At 38.2% G+C, this 25,076-nt stretch overlaps 1 protein-coding gene across 1 annotated transcript; it reads right to left on the reverse strand.

The window, feature by feature from the left end:
• Positions 1 to 2,228: 2,228 nt before the first annotated feature.
• Positions 2,229 to 21,723, reverse strand: LOC127454152 (dual 3',5'-cyclic-AMP and -GMP phosphodiesterase 11A-like). Its single transcript, XM_051721145.1, has 20 exons — positions 20,950 to 21,723; positions 18,568 to 18,726; positions 16,868 to 16,957; positions 16,483 to 16,623; positions 15,849 to 15,913; positions 14,196 to 14,316; positions 13,828 to 13,903; positions 13,674 to 13,741; positions 13,415 to 13,507; positions 13,168 to 13,218; positions 12,346 to 12,492; positions 11,550 to 11,657; positions 11,215 to 11,324; positions 10,847 to 10,937; positions 3,580 to 3,680; positions 3,145 to 3,222; positions 2,948 to 3,011; positions 2,769 to 2,843; positions 2,560 to 2,643; positions 2,229 to 2,477 (listed from the first exon to the last, which is right to left on the reverse strand). The coding sequence occupies exons 1-20, from the start codon at positions 21,721 to 21,723 to the stop codon at positions 2,229 to 2,231; spliced, it is 2,745 nt and encodes a 914-aa protein (XP_051577105.1).
• Positions 21,724 to 25,076: the final 3,353 nt, after the last annotated feature.

Below are 25,076 nucleotides of genomic sequence, written 5' to 3' on the forward strand. Positions count from 1 at the left end.
ATTAATTTGGCATTCAGTGGGTATAATATCCAGGGAAATTACAGGATGAAATCTCTCTAGAAGCAACATGTTGAGGCACCAAGTATATGTGAACATTTTATGTTAGCTAATAAAATGTAAAAGCTATTTTTAGACATTTTTTAGGATATGAATATAAATGGTTTCTTTTTTTTTTTTAAATGTTGAACCATAATTAATGCAAAAATAATAACATTTCATTTGATAAAGTCAAGTTAAGTCAGACGAAAATGCAGCATGCATTTCATGGTAATCTATTGCAGCATTCAAAATGCAATCAAAAACAGCTGTATTTCACATAGAATTTATTTTTAACATGTAACAAAAATAAACATTGAAACTCACATGCCAACAACATATTTCTGTTTTGCATGCAACCAACACAGGTTTTCAGTATTTTCACAGTTCACTTTTGTTCATCTCAATCATTTGCAAAGCCTTAAGGAATATGACATCTTTTCCTGAAGGGCAGGAGGAATCAACTATCAAGGACAGTTGTGAACATGAATAGAAAAAATTCTACTGTTTGATTATCAGTCCACTTTTAATACATTTCTCATGAGAACCATTTCACATTTTCATTTCAGATCTATCTTTGTTTTTGTTTACCATGTAACACTTGATATGCAATCAAGTGAAATGTGTTATGTTTGTATTTATCATATTTATTCAGTGCTTTTACACCATTTCAAAATGTTCAATTTGAAATTACAAAGTAATAAGCAATTGTAACAATGTTGTAACAGTGGTTCCATCCACATCTAAATAAAATAACAGCAAAAGATCACAGTGATATTAATTTAGCCTGATCTCTTGAAATTTACGTGACAATGGCAACCTTTCTGTAAACCAAAATTATGTGCTTAATGACATGTTTGGCTGCAGTTTCCCAGTGAAATGTCCAGCGGAGGGTGCCAAAAGTGAGTAAAATTATGTTGTAATCAGATGAGGTTTTTAAGGTAAATATAAGATGGATGTTTTAATGAATAAAACATACCTCCTTAACCTAAAACTTTAACCTAAATCTTACAAATAGTGTCTTAAAAATTAAATGAGGGGTGAACAAAACAGACAACCATACCTTAAACCAACACCTAGTGATAGTGTTTAAAAAGCAAATTCAACATGAAAAGCACAATTACTGATCAACCATTTCATATCATGTCTCTTCTATGACACTTTTGCTTCACTTTCATTTTGAGCGTCCTTGGCAGGGCTCAAGGCTGGGTTTCTGAGTCCAAAGTACAACACTCTATCAGGTGAGCAACCACAAAGGTTATCACATTGTAATAAGTGTGTAAATGTAGGTGGGTCTGTTTTAGAAGCATTAAAATGTATCGTTTTTCAAATGATCCGTTAGAGTAAAAGTATTTTGATATAACAGCATAGCAGTGTGTGAGTAATACAGCAAAAAAAGTGTTTATAAAATCCTAAACAGCCATAGTGCCCGTGATTTGTGTGAAAGTGAATAAAACGCATAGGTGTTGTAGCGCCTCTAGTGTTCATTTCACCAGGAAACTGCATCAAAACCTAGAAAGTGGCATGCAAAACTCGGTTTGCAAAAATGTAGTTAAAGTAATGTTCGTTCTATGAGACTAGGTTGATTAATTTATACAGTACATTCAACAAATCAATGCTCAGTTATGCCATTTACTACAGTATGTCAAGCATAGGAATTATATTGGTTCTGCACCTTACTGAAACTATTTAGCTTTATATTTATGTAGTTTCTTGTAGCACCTTTGTAAAAGTGAACTTCCTACATTGTGCAATATGACAGCACACAGGTTGGTTGATAACTATAACAAGATCTGAGCATTACAAACACAAGTCTGACATTGAAATGTTAGTTCACCTGAATTTCCTGCACATACTCACAGTTTTGTCAGAAATCCCATTATCATTTTCTCTGAGATAAAGGGAACAGCTATCTGTAGTGTATTAATATTATGGGTCCTTGTAATTATTATTATTATTATTATTATTATTATTATTTAAGAAACTAGCACTTTGATGTGTTTTGAAACTGTGCTGTAAACAACTGAATTAATTTCAATAGAAATGTTGATTGGCAATGACAAAGTACCCCACATAAAAACATTGGGTAACAATATGTGAGGTTTTTTTTTTTTGTACAAACATACAAAAGTTTTCAGTGTCCTTGTTGCTCAGGGCGCCCTCCCTTAATCACAACATCACGCCTCTTATTTTTAATTGGCTATTGGGTTCTGATTTGGCTCCACACTGTGGGTGGAGTCTGTGTTCTGATTGGTTACTTCACTATGACTTGATTCTGGCATGTGCATGCTGTCTGCACCCTCTCCTGTCTCCAGAATGAAATTACACTCAGAGGCCCTCCGTGTTTGCTGATAGGACAGACAGAGCTCATCCCACTTTTTTCGGTTGGCATCTATTCCATCTACCATTGGGTGAAGCTTCCTATTCAATTTCACAAGAGCCTATAAAATACATTTATAATAATCATTGAAAAGTTTATTAGCTGAAATTTTATTTCTTTCTTACTTTATTCCACTGGTTTACCTCATACAACGGCTTACAAATCCCATCAATCCATTCCAACTGAAGTACAGGAAGCTCATCTTTACGATTACGGTCAAAAATGGCCTGAATGAGACAGGAGGGCATACATTTTTTTTTTTACTTAAATCTTAAGTTACTTTTAAAGACTCTAAAAGCACCTTTCATATCAATGATATTGGGACGACCTATAAGAGTGAGAGAGTACTTACTGCTGGTGTCAATTTCAGCTCTGATCTCTCCCTGTCACCCTGTTCAAAGAATTCACTTGTCACCAGTTGAGCAACCTGGAGTTAGAAACAGAGAGATGTAACATTATAACATTATGATTTGATGCCAACAACAAAATTAGTGATGAAACAGACAACTACTGTGTTTTACTGTGTCTAACCTGTTTTGAAATTTCCCATGGTCGAGTCACTGCACCCAAGTCACACGCAGTCATCAGCATAGATCTGGTATATTACATTGGTAATTTTTAGTATATTGCTAATACTTCGACCATTTACAGGAGCTCCTGGCATTTTACAATTTTACTCAATCAATGATCATGCATTTCTGCTTTTCGATCTACATAAATATGCTCACCTAAACATGTCTCTTTGTTCTTCATTACTCCAGATGAACTGTCCAGAGAGAACATACTCAAAGAACTTGGTTCTTCTCCTTTGATGTATCACAGAATATAAAGTTAACAAGAATGGAGAATAGAATTAAGACCTTGAAAACCAGTCAAATCTGTACATTAAGAGTTGTCTCACAGCCTTCAAGTTCATTTTATTTCATGTTTTTTTATGTATCTTTGGGAAGATCTCTTTGTTCAGGATCTGAGCAAAAGCCACTCATATCACCTCTTCTGCCTCTGTTCAAAGGGCGCCTCTCTGTGGCTCAAATATGAATTTCATGCACCAGGTGGAAAATGTTTGTTAGCTAGTATGTTTCCTGAGCGCAGCTACCACTTCTGAGCTTGTGGAGTGATTTATGACTATGTAAATAAATATGTGTTGTGACAGTAGCACTTACTTGAAGTACAAGGTGAGATCTGTGGATAGAATGGCCTGTTTCAATAGCTGCATCATGTTGCTGTACTCCTTAGAGCACAGATTGGCAAAAATGTTGTGACCCTGTTGAATGAATGAGATTATTTTTTTATATATAATGCAGCTTTTCATAACAAATTATACTATCAGTATAACATGAATATTTTGATTGAAAAAAATACATGAATTTCTGAATTTCCTAGTTTTAATGTAAATATTCTTAGTATTAGTACTTAGTTTTTATTATGTCCCCTTTCTTCTACTGTACTTTTGCATGCAATTGAGCTGGCATGAACACCACAAGTTTGTGCAAAACCTAAATAATGCAGAAACGTGGGGGGTCATGTGACGCCATGCAAGGGGCAGACGTGTGAGCGACGAGCTCTGCACACTTTGCTAAATTTGTAATTGTTTTCATGTTATAATCTGGTGAATTTTGATACACCCAGTCACACATTTGCTCTTTGATGCAAAACATGGCAAAGAAGTCAAAATCCTCGGGCTCTGGAGACATTAAAAGACACTTACGTGTTCAGGATGAAAGCCACGACAGTTGTCCAACATGTCGGTGATGTTGACGAAGATTCTTGCTGACTTGGAGGATCTCGCTGTAATACGTCGATCGATTACAGCGATGGAAACAAAATTCTCTGAGCTAGTTACAAGAGTGACTGATTTTGAGAGATTTTTTTGGAATCTTCGGAGAGGGAATTAACCGCTAATCCGCCCGCGACCAAAGTTGATTTGTAACATCTCCTTGAAAAGCTTGAAGATCTTGAGAATAGAAGCCGCAGGAATAACATTCGAATTGTTGGAATTCCTAAGCATGAGCAGGGCAGAGATATGGTGAAATTCCTAGACAAGTTTTTCCCGAGTCTGCTCGACATAACAGGTCACAAGCTGGAAATCAAGCGAGCTCACAGAGACCCAGCCCACAGATTTGCTGAGGGAGATAGGCCCCGATCGATTCTGGCCAGATTTCTGAGATCATCCGATAAAGATCTTGTGTTGTGCCAGGTGAGGAGCAAAGGGAAGCTTTCTTGGAAGAACCTTAATATTTTCTTGTTCCCAGACTTTGCGAACTCGACAAGAGAGAAATGCGATCGGTTCAAGGAATGTAAGAAACTCTTACATCGGCGGAAGATCACTTTTGCTTTGATGTTTCTGGCCAAACTGAGAATAAAAACGAAGGACGGTTGCAAAGTATTTACATGTCCCAATCAGGCAATGTCTTTTATTGAATCAATGTGTGAGTAAACCATTGGGTGTTTCTCATGTGAGTGGGTCGACTCGCTGTACTTACTCTTGAGGAAGCTGGGCGACATTTTGGTTTCTTTTTTCTTTTTGCGTTGGCTCCGCCGTGCGGCTGGAGCTTGTTTGTGAATAACACTTTTCCTTAAAGAAACTTTTGCATTGACGAAAGATTACTTTTGCATTGAAGTTCCCGGCCAGTTTGAGAGTGGACACTACAGATGACCACAAAATATCTACATGAATACCTAATGCTGATGATCAGGGCTTTTTTATAGATCTTGAAGGGATGTTGCAAACCGCTGGCACCTCTCATGATATAATACTGGGAGTAGACTTTAATCTATTGATGACTCAGTCCTTGATCACAGTGAAGCAAAAGTGTGTAAACCCCCTAGAGCGACACTGACGCTTCACAGGATGTGTAAAAATCTTGGTCTTACGGATATTTGGAGACTTTTGAACCCATCTGGTAGGGACTATACATTTTTTTCATCAGTCCATAAGATTTATTCTAGAATAGATTTTTTTTTATATCCAAATCCCTCATTTCATCTGTTGTGGATTGCACAATTGGAAACATTTTAGTCTCAGATCACGCCATGGTGAGACATTAGATTACATTAGATCTTCCTAAACTGACGATTGAGCAAAAAAACTCTCTTGATTCTGAGATAACCTTGGAGGAGCTTGACGAGGTAATTAAGTCCCTAACTACTGGCAAGGCTCCAGGGCCAGATGGTTTTGCAGCAGAATTTTTTAGATCTTATGCTATAGAACTGGCTCCACTTTTGTTAGAAGTTTATACTGAATAATTAAAGAATGGAAAGCTTCCTCCAACCATGACACAAGCCCGGATCAGTCTGATTCTTAAAAAGGACAAAGATCCAAGCGAGTGTAAAAGTTACCGTCCAATCTCCCTGATCCAACTAGATGTAAAAATATTGTCAAAAATTTTGGCTAACCGATTAAGTAAGGTTATGACATCTCTTATACATATAGATCAGGTGGGATTTATTCGGAGCCGTAACTCTTCTGATAATATTAGGCGTCTCATCAATATCATGTGGTCAGTAGCGAATGATCAATCTCCGATCGCTGCCATCTCACTTGACGCCGAAAAGGTGTCTGATATGGTAGAATGGGATTATCTTTTTAACATTTTGGAAATGTATGGGTTTGGGAGTACATTTATTGGTTGGATTAAGTTACTTTATAGACAAACTGGTGCAGCGGTACAAACAAATGGATTAATTTCAGATTATTTTACTCTGAATTACTCTTTCCCCATTATTGTTCTGTCTTGCCTTGGAACCATTAGCAGCCGCGATAAGAAAGGAGGATGATTTTCCAGGGGTGGTTGCCGGAGGTGTGGCGCATAAGCTTCTGCTTTACACAGATGATATTTTATTATTTGTCTCTGAACCTACTAGATCTATGCCTTGCCTCCACAGAATTATTCATTCCTTTTCCAAGTTCTCAGGATACAAAATCAATTGGTCTAAATCCGAAACTTTGGCTCTGACAGCGTACTGTCCAGTAACGGCTTTCCAGCCGGGCGCCTTCCAGTGGCCCAAACAGGGCATTAAATATTTGGGGATTTTATTCCCAGCAAATTTGTCTGATTTAGCTAGTGTTCATTTTGACCCTTTAATAAAAAGGTTTTTGAGCGATGTGGGCAGGTGGGCTTCATTACATTTATCGATGATTGGGAAGGTTAATGTTATTAATATGAATTGTATTCCAAAATTTAACTACCTGCTACAGTCTCTCCCTGTAGATGTCCCCCTCTCTTATTTCAAGTAATTTGATAGCATAGCGAAGTACTTCATTTGGAATGGTAAACGTCCCAGATTGCATTTTAATAAGTTACATAGGCCGATAGACAAAGGTGGGCTAGGCCTACCCAAGATTTTGTTTTATTACTATGCATCCAGTCTCAGACATTTGGCTCATTGGACACTTTCACCCGAGAGAGCCCCTCCCTGGTTTGTTACTGAACAGGCAGTTCTTGCCCCTATTTTGGCATTACAAAGCATCTCTATCAAACTAATCGGAAAGTTAAGTTACACCCCATTATCTCGCATTTACACTCAGTATGGACTAAAGTGTCCAGATTGTTTAAATTGGACACTTATTTAAATGTTGCCTTGAGCATATGGCAGAACCCAAGATTGTGTATTGGCAAGTCCCCTTTCTGCTGTCCAGAGTGGATTGTGAGGGGGGTTGCTACACTCGGTGACCTATATGAAAGTGGAGTGTTGAGATCGTTTGAAAACTTGGTCCAACATTTTGGGATCCCCAGACCTCAGTTTTATAGGTATTTACAACTGCGCCACCTGCTTTGTACTATTTTTGGGAGTAGCACACACCCCCTTAAGGAGGCAGATGCTTTGGGAGAGGTGATTGCGGCTTTTGGAAAAGGTCATGAGGCATCAGTGTACTACTCCCTGTTAATTCAGAGCATGGGGGATGGAGCCTTAACTCCTCTCAAGTATGGGAGAAAGATTTCAACTTGGCACTGGAGGAAGGAGCGTGGGCTAAGATTCTTAAAAACATTAAGTCTGCACCTATAGATGCAAGGGTGAGTCTTATACAATTCAAAATTTTGCATAGATTTTATTGGACCCCCTCTAGACTGTATAGGCTTGGTCTTAAAGACATACCCACCTGCTGGAGATGCCAATCGGAGGATGGAGACATGGCCCATGTTTTTTGGTGGTGTGTCGAAATCAAGAAATTGTGGTCGAAGGTTCAGAATTTTGTGTGCAACGTGGTGGGCTCTCGGGTTTCGTTTTGCCCCAGACTTTGTGTTCTGGGCGATGGGGCGGTCATCGATGTGGAGGATGGCCATATACAGAACTGGGTTCTGACCTGTGTGATGATTGCCAGGCAGGTTATTTTGAGGGGTTGGAGGTCAGCTGGTGCGCCCCCATATCCGGAGTGGTGCACGGAGGTGGGGAGGATGGCAGCTTATGAGGAGGTGTCATCGGGAAGACGGGGTGGCTTGGATACGTTTATACAGAAATGGGGCAGGTATTTGGAGTTTTGGAGGGCTCTCAGGTGGGTGTGGAGAGAGTAGTGTAATATAGTTAGTATGATTATTATGTGTGTGTATGTATATATGTATGTATGTATATATTTTTTTATATATGTTAATATGTGTGTCTGTTTGATTTTTATTTCTATATATTTACTTATGTTTGACCACAGGGTTGTTTTTTTGGGGGGGAGGCGGGGTCGGGGAGGGGGGGGTTGTGGGGTTTAAATGTTGATTTTATATATATATATGTTTACATTTCATTGTTATTGTATGATTTAATTAAAAAAAATAATTACAAAAAAAAAATTATGCAGAAAAGTAAATATTTGTTCTCCATTTTACGTCACAAGTTTTCTTTGTTAAAATGTTTTCAAAATCCCTAAACTTTTTTATTTCGATATTTAAACTATAAACATTCCAGATTTTCAATAAGGTCCCAGACTTTTGGACCCCACTGTTTCTAATGTCTGAGGTCTAATTGAAGGTTGGGGACAGCACATCTCTCATTCAGAAATTCATTGTAAATATACAAATTCCAGCTAAAATAAAGCCAATCACAAATCTGGGAATCACCCCTGACTATCACTCATAAACAGTGTGTCTTTAAGCACTTAAGAAGCATGTTCAGCCTCTGTGAAAGCAATTTCTTTCTCTCTTTGCTTCAGTGCAGCTGACCCAAGGGGGGAATCTCCTTAACACAGTTAATTGGTGTTGGTTAAAAAAAGCTCAACAGATGTACACAGAAAATCGATACAGAGCTTTGTCATGATTAAACAGCTCAGAGCTAAAGCAGCCACTTAATCAAATGCTGACAGCCATTTGCATTCTTCCATCCACTAAGACATGAAAATGTAAACAGAGATAAATGGGTAAATTCTGCAAATCCATTACGAGAGAGGTGTGGGAGAGGCATAATATTAATCCATTGCTTGGCAATGTTCATTGTGCTTATCTTCAGAACACTGTCTTTAATTCTTCTGATTTTGTTTAACTGCCTCTGAAAAGTACATGAAAAATGTTTCAAGTAAGTAGTGTATGGACAATGGACTGTATAATCTTCATGAAAATACAATTCAGCACCTCTAGTATTTTAGAAGTAAATTTGTGTGATTTAACCCTTTAAGCTCAGATGGATAATAATAATTATCAAAATATTAATAACTACAGCCTTGACCAACACAAAATAGGTATTGTTTTGAAGCTTAGAAGCTCTACCTTACAATGCATGTAGGCATTATGACCAAAACTGAACAAGTGCTTTGAAATTTGCAGACAAATCAGAAGTGTTCCGTTTTGATAATTTATTAAAGATTTTGCACCGTACATATTGTTGTAATAGGTAAACGAATCAAACACATTAAATAGCCATGTGTCATACACTGATCAGCTACAACATTAAAACCACTGACAGGTGGAGTGAATAACATTTATTATCTTGTTACAATGGCACCTGTCAAGGGGTGAGATATATTATGCAGCAAGTGAACAGTCAGTTCTTGAATTGTTGGTAGCAGGAAAAACAGGCAGGCGTAAGGATCTGAGTGACTTTGACAAGGGCCAAATTGTGATGGCTAGACGACTGGGTCAGAGCATCTCCAAAACGGCAGGTCTTATGGGGTGTTCCCGGTCTGCAGTGGATAGTGTCTATCAAAAGTGGTCCAATGAAGGACAACCGGCGAACCGGCGACATGGGTGCCCAAGGCTCATTGATGCGCGTGGGGAGCGAAGGCTAGTCCATCTGGTCCGATCCCACAGAAGAGCTACTGTAGCTCAAATTGCTGAAAAACTTAATGCTGGCCATGACAGAAAAGTGTCAGAACACACATTGCATCGCAGCTTATTGCGTATGGGGTTGCATAGCCCCAGACAGATCAGAGTGCCTATGCTAACCCCTGTCCATGGCTGAAAGCGCCTACAATGGGCATGTGAGTGTCAGAACTGGACTGTGGAGCAATGGAAGAAGGTGGCCTGGTCTGATGAATCACATTTTCTTTTAGATCATGTGGACGGCTGGATACATGTGCGTCGTTTACCTGGGGAAGAGATGGCAGCAGGATGCACCATGGGAAGAAGGCAGGCTTGCAGAGGCAGTGTGATGCTCTGGGCAATGTTCTGCTGGGAAACCTTGAGTCCTGGCATTCATGTGGATGTTACTTTGACATGTACCAACTACCTAAAGATTGTTGCAGACCACGTACACCCCTTCATGGCAATGGTATTCCCTGATGGCAGTTGCCTCTTTCAGCAGGAATGCGCCCTGCCACACTGCAAAAATTGTTCAGGAATGGTTTGAGGAACATGACAAAAAGTTCAAGGTGTTGACTTGGCCTCCAAATTCCCCAGATCTCAATCCGATTGAGGAACAAGGACCAACAAGTCTGATCCATGGAGGCCCCACCTCACAACTTACTGTACTTAAAGGATCTGCTGCTAACGTCTTGGTGCGAGATACCACAGGACACCTTCAGAGGTCTTGTGGAGTCCATGCCTCAATGGGTCAGAGCTGTTTTGGCGGCAGGAGGGGGACCTACATGATATTAAGCAGGTGGTTTTAATGTTGTGGCTGATCTGTGTATGTCATTGGAAAGCTCTCAAAGAGCAGAATAAAACCAGCCTATTTGTTTTACTCAGAGACAAAAATACAGTGAGTAATAGCTAAGTATATGTCTTTGACATTTCTGTTTCATGTGAACAGGTGTTGCTTATGTGACAGGTTTTGCTTATAACTTGACTAAAAATAAACAGAACATAAAATATCAAATACCATTACTTTATTAATGTATTAATAAACAATTTTTTTGGGGTGATTTTTGAGCAGTTTCTTAGGGTGAGAATCTCAAAATGTATCATAATTTACAGCTCACTGCTGTTCTTTTCTGCTCACAGATTACATGAGAAAGGACAAAGCAAACATGTTAGTTCAAAGGTCATTTAAACAAAACTCTGGCATGCTCACCTCACTCTGCAGGATCATGACAGCATGGTTGAAATGATGATGTTCAAGTGTAGCGGATGTACCATACAGCAACGCTAGTGCCGACCCAGACCTGCGAGAATACAACAGAGAAAATCTACAACCAGCATATTATGTTGCTGTACACACACACAAGCTTGTCTGAAAGGCCAACTGATGGGTCGCAAACCAAAAATTGGTAACAAGTCTGTTCTGATAGGGTTGTGATGTTAGACCTACTGTATGCAGTTTATTGTAATATTATTAAATATCAAAATTAAATGTTTATTTACTTTTGCAAAACAAACTTTGGTACTGTACTTTGGTATGAGAACAACTATTGTAATTTACACTGGAAACTCTTGACTCACTTGGCCTGAAATGCATTATTTGTGCCACGATGGTCCAAATCATGGCAGAGGCACCCAACCATAAGAGCCAGAGTCTCTGTATCTGTCAGCACCTCCTGGAAACCAGCAGTCTGGATCACAACAGAGAAGCCCCGAAACATGAATCATGCAATTCAGTGAGTTAATTATGTCTTGAAAGATCATTACTGATTCAAACTGTGTGCGTTTGCAGCCTTTACATGAGAAAATCATTAACACATTAAAGAAGTAATTGATACAGTGTTAATTTGGCACTCAAATCACATATCATGAGTACAGAGAGCCACTTTGATCATCATCTGTGTGTAATGACTCACAGTAATCATAACAAACATGCACTGTGAGACGTTGAAGGCATGCCTCCAGTTGTGGTAGGCAACAGTGCGGTAGTTTTTCCTCACAGTAAGCAGCCAGCGGCATAACACCTGAACAGAAAAATAAGTAAACGCTGTAGTCAGGGATTGACCGGGAATAAAAAACAGCCCATACCAACCTACAGTGGAGAGTCCCCCATAATATGTATCACATACTGTATGCATGTAATTAGCTGTACTAATTAGTTGATGTATAGCTGCATTAAAAAATAGCTATTTTTTTAATCCAATTTATATCTAATAATTTGTATTAGTATATAGTGAAATAGAAAAATGCTATACTGTCTACCATGTTGTTGTCAAATTGCAGATGAAGTTGGCTCTATTATTGCCAATAATAAATTGATTAAGATTAGACAGGACATTTAGTTTTTTTTACTTTACGCCCTAATTGTTATCATAAAAGTCATAAAATGCTCTTGTTGAAAAATTAAAAAAATATTTTTTTTTTGCCTTAAATGTTTGTATATTTATGTGGTATATTAATTTGGTTTCTACAGCAGTCCCACAAGTTGACCGGCCGACCGGAAAATGTCCCTGGGCTCCTTAAGGCCAGTATATTCATAAAACTCAGTATTCAGACCCCACACTGTTCCAGGAACCAACATGCAGCACAGTAATATCTCACAAATCTATAAAACACAGCACTCCCCTCTCCACCACGCATACATAAGCAGCATTTCACTCATGAAATCAGAAGGGTTGGCGTTTCACCCCTGTCTCCAGGTGATTGCCTTACCTCATAATCAATTTTGAATTTCTGCACGACACCAAGCTCCAAAAACATCCGCAGGGAGGCAGTGATCATGGCGTCATTGTCCAGAGAAAAGTCATTAAAGTGGAACTCATCGATCCCGAGCTCACTGCTTAGGGGAATCTTAGCAGCCTGACGGAGGAGAGGGGACAATCTCAGTACCTCCAGTAGCAAGGCAATTAAATACTAGAGCAGGGCCTTATACACTGAGGGCTCAGAAAGAAAGAGTATATTACCCTCTACCGTTTCAATTATTAATACTTCAACTCTCTCAAGTCTGGGACCCACAAACTATACATTTCTGGGAAATGTAGAGGGCTGAGATGTTTCCACACATCTATATCTGTAATGAATGAGTTTAATTTAAAATTTTCATCATTTCTCATTAGAAAAATGTTTTAAACATTATGAATTCATTTTCTACAGATCTGTGAATCTTGGCTTTAAGTGGTGTGGTGTATTTTGCAATACTACAAAATCTAGTTCTGTACTGTCAAGATTTCACTTCACTAGTCATATGATGCAGCAGGTTATGTTTCAGATTTTACATGTCATACTATGCTGATAAGAATAATCATGTTGTTGTTCAAGACTGTTATCTATCTATCTATCTATCTTAACAAGAGAAAAAAATTATTAAAATAAAAAGTTATTAATATAAGAGTTATTTTTACATATTATACATTTATGTTAAATGAATAAATATTGAATTAAAAACATGAATATATATTTACATCTCTGAAGCATCTAATCTAATAAGCACCTAATATGACTTTATTTCCATAATTTATCTCTAGTTTGATTTACCTTCAGCCGATCAACTTCTGCCTTGGAGCATGTAGCATGATAGGACAGCATCTGGGAAAAGACAAAAAACAACAACAGATTATGCACACAAAGTCTTCCATTACCCACATAGACTGTAACCACACCGAGCATGCATACTAAATTATCTGTTCTGGTTTGACACATTATTTGCAGGCAAAAAAAATTTAGATGTCATGTTAATGAGCTCAGTAACGAGAATCAATATCCAATAAGATAAATGACCCACATCTAGAGCCACAGACTGCTTGGCCCAAGTTTTCTTCACCTGGTTATACATCATTGTGTTGTTAATGCCCAGACCACAGAAAATAACAAATGCCTTTAAGGAACAAGGGAAATTAAAATTACTCATGCGAATGATTTACAGTATGAAAACATAACTGGCAGTAGCAGAAGTAAATCTCTAATTCACTTACAAAATATTGATAGGGTCATTTCTTTCCAATGTCAAATATGAAAATAACTCTCTGAACTAAAAGTCATACCTCAAATAGCCTCTGATCTGCATCATTAAATGTCTTCCTGTCCAAACGATTTAGTATCTGGGCAACACCTTATGAAAGAAAGAAGTTGTTTCAATTGTTGTTTTTTAGTGGGTGTGTGTATATGCAATTTAAAAAAATAGTGTGGGAAACTTACCAATAATCTGATGTGTCCGATTCCAGATGGGGACACATAAAACTGATCTGATATGAAAACCAGAAGCTTGGTCTGCCTGAAAATTAAACACATTGCTTACATACATTACATGTGTGTGTGTTTGAGTACACTCAGTTTCATTCAGTTTGTGTGTTTTAATGACATTTCCCTCATTAAAAAAGGCTTATACATAAAGAAATGAATAGTACATAAAAAAATTTATAAAAAAAAAACATAAAATCACGTACACAAACATGAGATGATAACTCCAGTCATATCAGAGTGCACCTTTAAGTGTGGGTTTGAATTTTGTGCATGCAAGGCAATGTGTGTATTTTTTATGTTGAATGTCTGTGTGTTCTGCTCACTTCATTATCAAAGCGGGGATCCTGACAGACGTCACTGATGTTAACAGGAAGCCCAGTAGATGCTACCAACTCAGCAATGCTATTATTGATCAGCCAGTCTGAGCATGACACCTTCTCCATGCTAACTTGGTCAAATGCACACACACACAAACATACACACACACACACACACACACACACACACACACACACATACTGAACATGGTGTACATTAATTTACTTAGCAGCTCACGTTAAATATAGCACAATATTAAAACAAAAGTAACTAGTTTGTCAAATTCTGTCATCATATACTCAGCCTCATGTAGCTCTACAGCCATTTGACTTTATTTCTTGATAATTTTAGTCAGAGACTTAGTCTCAGTCACTATTCAATTTCAGTGTGTGGAAAAAAGATGGGTAGCACTTTCTATGAAGCCCATATTTATAATGCATTGTAAACGCATTATAAATGCATTATACTGAATTCATAATGTCTCATAAAACACCTTATATAATAAGTTATAACTTCTCATAAATAATTAAAACTTCAGTTGTAATACATTATAAGACTTCCCCTATTCATAATTATACTTTAGAGTATAATGCATTATAACACAAGCAACATCCAATTTTAACACAGCAGAAGCTAATAAAGATAATCGTATAAGTGCTGTGTAGTGAAAAAAGTAAAAAGGTTTATAATGTGATCATATTACAAGTGGTCTTTGTATGCTTTAAGTTATAAAAGCAATATCTTCTTATAAACAGCCATAACATAATCTTGTTACAAACAATACATTAAAAGTCAAACTTATATAATGGAAGTTATTAATAAAATAACTCTCCAAATAAGATGCACAAACATTAAAGTTTATTGAATGGAGTCCAGTACAGATTTAGTTGATTCTATTTATTTATTTATTTTAATCTTGGATGTGTTTACACCCAAGGAAATTGGCTACACGTGTGATCAACATACATATTTTACACTGAATGTGTGTTATTTTGTATTTTGTGCATGTCTTATAACCACTTAAAAATATCTTATGGATGTTTATAAGAAGACATTGCTTTTATCACTTTACTTAAAGCATACCTATTATACATATTACAAACATATATATATATATATATATATATATATATATATATATATATATATATATATATATATATATATATATATATATATATATATATATATATATATATATATATATATATATATATAATACATTATAACTTCTGCAGATAAAATTGGATGTTGCTTGTGTTATAATGCATTATACTCTATAGTTAAGGTATAACTATGAATAGGTAAGTATTATAATGTATTATAATTGTGGTTACAATTATTTACGAGAAGTTATAACATCTTATAAGGTGTATTATGAGACATTACTAATGCATTATAAATATGGGCTTCATAGAAAGTGTTACCAAAAGATGCTATGAAAGTGAATGGTGACTGAGACTAAAATTCTTACTAACATCTCCTTTTGTGTTCCACAGAAAAATAAAAGTCATACAGATTTGGAATAAAATTATGATGAGTAAATAATTACAGAATTTTAATTTAGAAACTATCCCTTTAATGGTCTTTAATGGTCTTGTTATTTAATATATCGTAAAGTGAGCTGTGATTTCACAAGTACGATGAGCAGTTCTCACCCAATGTCATGGTCAGCATTGCACAGTGGAGACATCAGCTCAAATGTTTGTGAGAACTTCACCACCTGACAAACATTCAAAAGTAAAGAATTGTAAGATTTTTTTGTACTTTTATTATTTTGTACTTTTTTTAAAGAAAATTTGAGTGGTTTTAGTTGCCTCAATGCCAGGGGTGTTAGGGGTGTTTTAGCACATTGCTATGTGGTTGCTAGGGTATTGCAAGGTGGTTGCTAGTGTGTTCTGGGTGGTTGCTAGAAAGGCTTCTTATGGGCCCAAGTCAGAAGAGCACACCCCCAAGTCTCAATGATATTCTGGTCACTACATATGGTTCGGGTCCCTCCTTCCATGTAAGTCTAATTTTATTTTATTTGTTTTGGTTATGCACCAAATTGTAATACTTACGGTTAGACATTTGTTCAAATCCCTAATCTAAAGAATAAGCAATAGTAATAGTGATGCTTGCCACTAAAAACACCACTAAAAAGACTTCAGTTAAAGACAGCAAGAGGACACTCAGCTTAAATAGTCAAGAAAGGTGGAATGGACAGAGAAAAAAATATTTTAGGATAAGAAAAGACTTAAATCATAATAGAAACGAGGAAACGAGGAGTGATCACAAAGTTTGTGATCTCACAGGAGAGTGGATGTCTTCCAGCAAAAGCACAGAGCAGCGCTCACACTGGAGCAATGTCAGCGCGCGCTGCATGATCTTCCTTACAATCTTCTCCAGGTCCGTCTGCTCCTCAAACAGATCGTTCACCACCTCTAGCAGGGCCTCAAGAAACAACAGCAACAACTTGAAATTTATTCTCATTGCACAGGCCTTCAAACGCCCTTAAGCTTTGATTGGACAGGTTTATTAAATAATTCAAACCTGAGGACCTGAGTATTGTAAACAATCTTGAAAAATCGAGCAACAGTGTCTGAGATGTCTAGATGTTAGAAGTCTAGAGGCAAATTTTGAATATGTCTGAAAAGCTGAGTTTTATTCTGCAATATTCCAGCAGGTCTTGACTCACCCTGCTCCTATCATACTCCTTGCGGGACTCAGAGAAGAGCTTGGCGTTGGAGATTGATATTCCGCAGAATGGTAGATACATTTGTAGCACCTGTGGAGAGAGGTGTGATATTTTGAAAGCTTGAGTCAGAGTGGTACATGATGGTGAGACATTGAGAGACATTGAGAGGAACAACACAAGAAGAACTAGAGGCATCGTTTCAATTCTATAGCTTTACATTAATGTATTTCTAGGGCATTTTTAACAGTGCAGTAGCCTGTGTATCAGTGTCTGCTTTCAAATTATTCTAAAGAGAAACTCTCGATTACTGATTACAATTTATAAAGAGATGTTCTGAAGCAGCAATGAAAGTGAAGGGATGAGATGTGAGGGCAGCCCTCAGACTGTAGTTATACGGATCTTCTTTACTGAAACTTCAGCACTGATTGTAGACTTAATTTACATGAATGTGCTAATTTAACCTACAACACATTAATGACCTGTTTTCAATATAATTATACTCCATTTAAAACTGAATTTAACCCCTTAAACTTTAGTGCATTTTTGGGCTGCTGCCTGCAATTTAAAAGCTCACCATTCACATATACTGTGGACTAATTGCAAAAAATGTGTCTAACTTTTTCAGAACACCCCCGATAAAAAAAGACTCTTTAAAAGGTATTATTTCTTTCCACTAAATGGGAGCAAGTACTAGGATTTTTTTCCCCTCTATCACCTTCCATCACAAAATGCAGATCTGAAATGTAGGTGGCGCTCTAACACATTTTAGGCATCACAGGTGTGCTTGTCCATAGACATTCAGTCTAATTTTCAGTTCATGTACCACCCCCATTGTTCCATCGAATATCTCAGCCTCTGAGAGGACTACATTCTTTTAATTTCTGGCTTTCTGCTTTTTAACTGCTCTGTCCATTAAAGGCAAAAACTCATAAATAAAATGTAAAACTAAAACATTATAAATTTTCTGCTTAATCCATTTTGTAATAATAAAGTTTATTATTTGATTTATTTTTTTTTTAAGTTTGGTTGATTGAAGAAGATGAAAGAAGAGGAAAATGTTTGAGATAAGAATGGTTGAGATAAGATCTTTCTGTTTTGTGGGAAGAACTTGCTTGTCTCTCGTTGAGCAAACATTAAATTCTTAAGTTCCAAAATTTTTTCCAAAATAATAATTTATTACATGACCCAAAATCAGAATCCAATGGGGTTTTTGGTCTGTCAGGTATGTTAGACACCACCTGCATTACATGTGTGTTTATTTCCCTTCTGTGAATCCTCTTAAACTGTGAAAAAGAACATCTTAAGGAAAATAACAGCAACAAAGATCTATCAGATCTACAGTAGCTTTGTATTATGCAATCATTCAGTATGGTACATGCACCAAATGACCTCAAATCAGTTGGGTTTCGCTCCCCAGATTATGAGAGTAAAACCATAAGTATAAATCTTCACACATTAATTTGTTCATTAGAATTTTATCAGCTATTCCAAGACTACTATATGTAACTCATTTAATCGATACATCCAGTAATAACCACAGCAATTATCTTCAAGCTCTAGAGTTTCATAACCATCTAAACATTTGGTACAATACTGTACAGTAGTTCTGGATAATGCAACAGGCTATAAATCCAGCAGATGGAGCACTTTGTTTAGAGTGTATCAGCAGGTAGCGAAGAGGAAAAGAGAACAGAGCTTACCTTCTCATCATCCTCAGTAAAGGGAGTTCCGCTGGGGTTCTTGTTGATAGCCTGCACTACACCGATGACTTCACCGTCACTGTTGCGGATGGCCATGCATAGAATTGACTGAGTCTTATAGCCCGTCAACTTGTCAATTTCATCACTGAATCGATGGTCCTACACATTACACAAGAGGCAAGAAACACCCTGCATTTTACCTGCAATTTTCACTGACCATGGAACTTTTCTGCACCTTTGTGATGGAATTGTAAAAATTAAAACATACTTGAGTCACCATTTTGGTTTTCTCAAACACTACAGTGGCAGAACCCTCTGGAGATCCTCCAGACACCCTTTTAGTTCTCTGAGAAACTTTGATCCCTGCAATAACTCAAAAGAACACTAAAGAACTTTGAAGACAGTCAATGGTTCCTTCAGTACCCCCATCATGAGGGAATGGCTTCAGGGCTCTGACAGTTCCATGAGTACATAAACAGGATATTTGAGGCTCTTTTAAAGGCTGTCTGAAGTATCTCCAGAGGGTTCTGCAGACAAAAGTTATTTCATATCAGTCATATCGCCTACTAAGGAACTGGTTACATGGGTGTGGGTGTTTAAACTGCTTTAATTCAGTCAGTAACCTATAAGATAAAACAAAATTAACTTAAAATTCAGAGTGACTGCCCAGGAAGAGTGGCTACATTCATTGTATTAATGGATCTCCAATGACCATATAGTGTACTGTGCAGAGTCTGGGGAAGGTTTGCCTGTGGCCATATTATAATGATGTGTATGCACGACTGGCTGGTAGCCCACACATGAAGAACAGGGAACAGTCAGCGATGTAACGTGTCTTCCCATGTGGAATGTGAGTTTCTCTAAGGTTTTGTCATAATCAAAATAATCAGACACTGATTCCAAAGCTATAGAGGTTAACAGTGCCCACCCACATTTTCAGTCGTCTGGGTTCTGGAAGTATTTTCCCCATACATTTCTTCCATAGACTTTTAACAATATCCTTCATAAAATAGTTGTAAGCCATGAACCAAACCAACCAGCTCTGAAGTGAATCACAACATTACAAACTTTGATTTGAAGCAAAAAATTATTTGAAAATCAGACAAAAAGACAAAGGTACAAGACTGTGTACTTACGGTCTTTCACGAGGGCATGAACTACAATCCCATTAAGCATTGCAAATGACGTGATAGAATAAAAACAATGTAAATATATAAAACTACTGATTTTAGGTTGTTGATTATAAGTATAGAAACAATATATTTTATGTTTACTGCAAAATAATCCAATATATACAAATATATATGTAGTTTGAGGGTGTAGGGAGACTGCATTTGAATCCCCGCCACCATTTCGGAAGTCCGTTTCACTTCATTAAGTGGGCAAGGAAAGTTTCTGCTCACTGATCTTCAACCGGCTGTGTCTAAAAGGTAACACCACTGCAGATTTTTAGATTTTCCAATAAGAATCGCTTAATAAGTGAGTTCTGGCTGACCGTTATTACCTTTCAGCCATCTGAAGCTCTCACAGTGGAGGGTAATTGTCTTTGAAGGGAATAGGGCATAGGGATGATCATTTCTGAATGGGACGTGTGAAGGATTTTTACTTCCAGAAACAGACTGTTGCAATCTATTGGCTGCAGAAACCCCATACTCAGTCCCCATATTCACTAACACTGGGTTGTTAGATTGGGAAAAAATTTGAAGGCACTTTTAAGTTTCAAAATTACTCAAGTAATTAAACCTACACAAATCGTCTGAATGCAGTAAAGATTTTTAGGATTTTAGAAGTATAACATTCTTATCCTTACAATGTTTTTGTGTCCTGGGTGATACAAATATTTGAGAGGCTGGGGAGAGGAGCAATGAGTGAGCTGGTCACATTTTTGTGAAACATACTGAAAAGATGGTCCCTGCAAATACTGAGGTCATGTGACTTCAAATCAACTTGCTTTCGTTATCTAAAAGGAACATGGCAGCATTGTTTAGAAGGCAGCGTATTTTGAAGCAAATGTTAAATGTTCATGATTTCTATGCTCAAAAATAAATAAATAAAAAATATTTATGCATACAACAAAATTTCATCAAATTCAATCGAGCAATAAACGAAATATTTATGTTTTATTCATTTCATTTATTTACAAATTACACCATTTAATTTTATGAAATTGTGTTATGAAATAGAAATGGATACATTTAAAAATAAGCAAATATTTACGGTATATAATACGGTATTATATATTAAAAAAAACTCAAAAAGTTGGTTCCCCCAACAAAATAACCAAACGGGACCCATACACTAACGTTAATGGGATGATATGTGTTTGCTGAATTTAAAGTTGCAGTAAGGGGATTTATAAACTGTTGGAAAATCTAGGCCTACCTCGTAGGCATTCGGGATGTTGACGGTTTCTCCGTGTTCGGCTACATAGCCAATGATGCCCTTCCCCCACGGAACCTGCACCTCGTTTGAGTTCAGGGTGATCGATGAGGGTCGCACCGTAGTTCCCGAGTGCACGTCAAAAAACTTGGACACGAGCGTCCTCTTATGTGACGGTCCCTCCACGAGAAACAGCGAACACCTGTCTGCGTTCACCATGATGCACACATTGATCAGAATCTTGTAACTGAGGTTTGTCATGTCAAGTTCGTTAGAAATGTCCTTAACCAGCTCGAGGAAGAACTCCCTCTCGTTGGACTCTTTGAGTCGGTATTTGTAGTCGATGGCGCTGGAGGCATATTGAGGCACGTTTACCCTGGACTCGAGCAGGGCGCCGAGGATGTGCGCGGTGGTCGGCGGCAACGAGCTGGCTTTACGCAGCAGCGCGCGCCGTCGCATGCTCGACTGGGAATCGTGAGCCGCGAGACTGACGTGTTCGTCGTAGGTCCGATGCGCCGTAATCGCTTTGGACCGCGCGAAGTTTCTGCGAAGCTCCATGTGGGACGATCTGCGCGTCAGTCCGTCGGGGTTCGTGGGCCAGAACGGATCCTTGGTGACTCTGCGCTTCTCTTCCGCCGGAGAGCTTTTGGACGGCTGGTGCTCTTTGAACCACCTGCCCAATGTGTCACATTTCCCCTTTCTGATGAGATATTCCTCAAAAAGCTCGGGATGGCAATCCAAAAATGCCTCCACGTCGGAAAAATCAAAAGTTGTCATGTCGAGTTAAAACAGTGAGTAAATCGTCTGCTGGAGTCGCCAAACGTTTGAATCTACCGTAATCCTCAACTCACTGTACACACATCCATCCATTTACACCTCACTGTTCTCCAGCCTTCCTCCACACACTCGTCTTTTATGAGGGCCGTAGAGTTGAACAATGAAATAAATAAATATGACTGGTGCCTGATGACGCTGAAGTACATTAAGCAATGTGTTCAGGCAGGTTGGCAGGTAAGACGGAGGTAACTCCTTTGGAAAGGGCCGAGGGCTCGTTTGCAGATCCCCGGCGAGCACTGTTGTCCCAAATAAACTTGAAAGCAAACGAGGTCTTGCAAGTTGTGTTCTGTTCAACGTCAGATATATTGTTCTGAAATGCGCGCAATTGACTATGCATGCTTCTTCCTCTATTTCTAGAAGTTTAATGAATTCCCTTCTTTTGTTTTGTGGATATCTTTTTTGCATGACCTCATCACACCTGCTTAAATGTGTGTGTGTGCGAGAGAGAAAGAGAGCGAGTGGGGGAGAGAGAGAAATTATTTTTAAATCCCTGCCTTATTTCATTAAGCACGAATGAGCTAAAGGCTTTTATGTGGCCCCAGTCTGAAAATCGTGACTGCTTTCATTTGTCATAAAAGAATCCCTTTAATCTAAACGGGTACACAATATGTATTCCAAAAGGATGAATAGCCCATTGTCTCTGTGTGTGCAGAGAACAGTCATTATGAATTTAATATTAAAAAGCTCATCACACAAGTGATAACATTGGTTTACATATTGTTTCCATCCAGAAGCTTAACCCAGCTAATTGAAGACATGTATTTTACTCCTTGGATAGCCCAATGAAACAATCTGCATGCCTTTTCTCATTTTTATTTTCTTTTAAATGTATTTATTTTTTAAGTTAGTATATATATATATATATATATATATATATATATATATATATATATATATATATATATATATATATATATTCCTAAGGAATCTGTAAAGAAACATTCTGGGTTCAATACAAGTGAAACTCAATTGACAGCATTTGTAGTATAAATTTGATTGCCCAAAAAAAATAGAATAATAATAAAAATAAAAAAATTGATTCATCCCTCCTTTTCTTAAAATAAAAAAAAAGAGGCAAAAATTGAGGTTATAGTGACGCATTTACAATGGAAGTAAAAGGTACCAATTTGTGGAGGGTTTCAAGGCAGAAATGTGAAGATTATAATTTCATAAAAGCACTTTAATTCTTCTGCTAAAACTCCTATCATTTGAGCTGTAAAGTTGTTTAAATCGCCATTTACCGGCATTACAGGGTTTTGGTGTAAATTACATCATCATGGCAAAGGAGTGGTATAACTGGATATAACTTTCCACAGAAAAAGTTAGTAAGTGATTTTATCACACTAAAATAATATTTACACACATTTGGTGGCTTTATATTTGAAATAGTGAGTATTTTAATGTTTACGGATTGGCCCCATTCACTTCCATTTTAAGTGCCTCAGTAAAACACAGATTTTTGCTTTTTGTAAAGAAATGGAGGGACCCACGTACAGTAAATACATCAGCTCTGTGTAAAATAGATCAACAAGTGTTTGTAGACCCTTCAAATTTAAAATACAATTTCGGTCACAGATGTAACCAATGCATTAAATGGCTTAAAGGGATAGTTCTCGAACTAGCAGAACCAGCGTCTCCAGCTGCCACTTATCATGCTCTCCCACTGATTCAGCACCGGCCATGCTCCATCACAGCCTGGCCATGCCCTCCTCATCACACTCCTCCCTCACCCGATTCAGGCCGGGGCACCACCGGTCTGACTAAATCCCCCCAGCCCCCCATCTACAGGGGGAGACTCTGCCCTTCCGGACGGTCTGTTAGCCGGTGGTTCACCCCGCCTCCTGTGAACCTGGGGGGAGAGACGAGGGGAGAGGGGAAGGGCGAGCAGAGACACACAGTAAGAGAGAGGAGAGAGAGAACTTGCTCGCCGGCTCCTGGATGCACTGTTGCCCGGTCCGCAACCGCTCCTCCGCCCTCTGACGGACACCAGCTCGCTCCTCCCCTGGCGGACGGCAGTGAGTCCTCCGGCCCCAGGTGGACGGAACCGCTCCTCCCCTTCTCAGCAGACGGCCGCGGTTCCTCCGGCTCTCGGTAGCCAGCAGCGACCCCTCCGTCCCCAGGCAGATGGCCCCAGGCAGATGGCCGCGGCTGCTCCCCTAGCGGATGGCAGCGGTGAGGACTCTGCAACAGCACATCCCTCCACCTTCCTGGGTTTCGGCACCACTATAACAGGTAAAGGATGGGCAAGGAGGAGGTGGGAACCGGCTGAACAGTCAACATAAAGTTTTAATATCAAATGCAACTTAAAACCAACATAAACAAACATGCAGCATGGCCGCGTGCGTCTCTCTCTCGAACCGGCTTCTCCAGCTGCCCCTTATCACACTTTCCCGTTGATCAGCTGATTCAGCACTGGCCGTGCTCCATCACAGCCTGGCCACACCCTTCTTGTCACAGCCATGTAATAGTAATAAATATGACTCCAGTAGGTTAATCCACATCTTCAGAAGCGATATGATACGTGTGGGTGAGAAACAGATCAACATTTAAGCACTTTTTGACTATAAATCTCCACTTTCACTTTAAAATTCTTTCGCATTTTAAAAGTGAAAGTGGAGATTTATAGTAAAAAAGGATTAAAATATTTATCTGTTTCTCACCCAAAGTGATTGCATAGCTTCAGAAGACATAAATTAAACCACTGAGGTCGTTTAGATTACTTTTATGTGGACTTTATGTGATTTTTAAACCTTCAAAGGTCTGGTCACCATTCACTTGCACTGTGAGGACCAACAGAGCTGAGATATTCATCTAAAAAACTTTGTGTTCAGCAGATGAAAGAAAGTCATACACATCTGGGATGGCATGAGGGTAAGTAAATGAGGAGAGAATTATCATATTTTGGTAAACTATCCCTTTAAAGGGGTCATGAAATTATCTTTTTTTTTGTGGTTTTATTATCTTCCCTGAGGTTTACTGATTATGTTAGTAAAGGTTTTTTTTGTGTGTGCGTAATTTAGTATTATATGATCATTTTGCACTCTGTCTCTGGCCCTCTTTCTGAAACGTTTGGTTTTGGCCTAAGCACCTCCTTTAAACTTCAACGTAAACGCCCACTGTTATGATTGGCTAACATCGTGCAGCCCCTCAAATTCAGCCATTTTTTAAGCTCAGTCATTAGAAAATGAATAAGCACCTAAACATTATAAAACTAAATGTCAGGGTTTACACATAATGCACATCCAACATATTGCATCCGAATATATTAAACTGTTCGTCTCAAGCACAACTGT

Source organism: Myxocyprinus asiaticus, chromosome 16 (assembly GCF_019703515.2).
Source record: "Myxocyprinus asiaticus isolate MX2 ecotype Aquarium Trade chromosome 16, UBuf_Myxa_2, whole genome shotgun sequence".
NCBI classification, from domain to species: Eukaryota; Metazoa; Chordata; class Actinopteri; order Cypriniformes; family Catostomidae; genus Myxocyprinus; species Myxocyprinus asiaticus.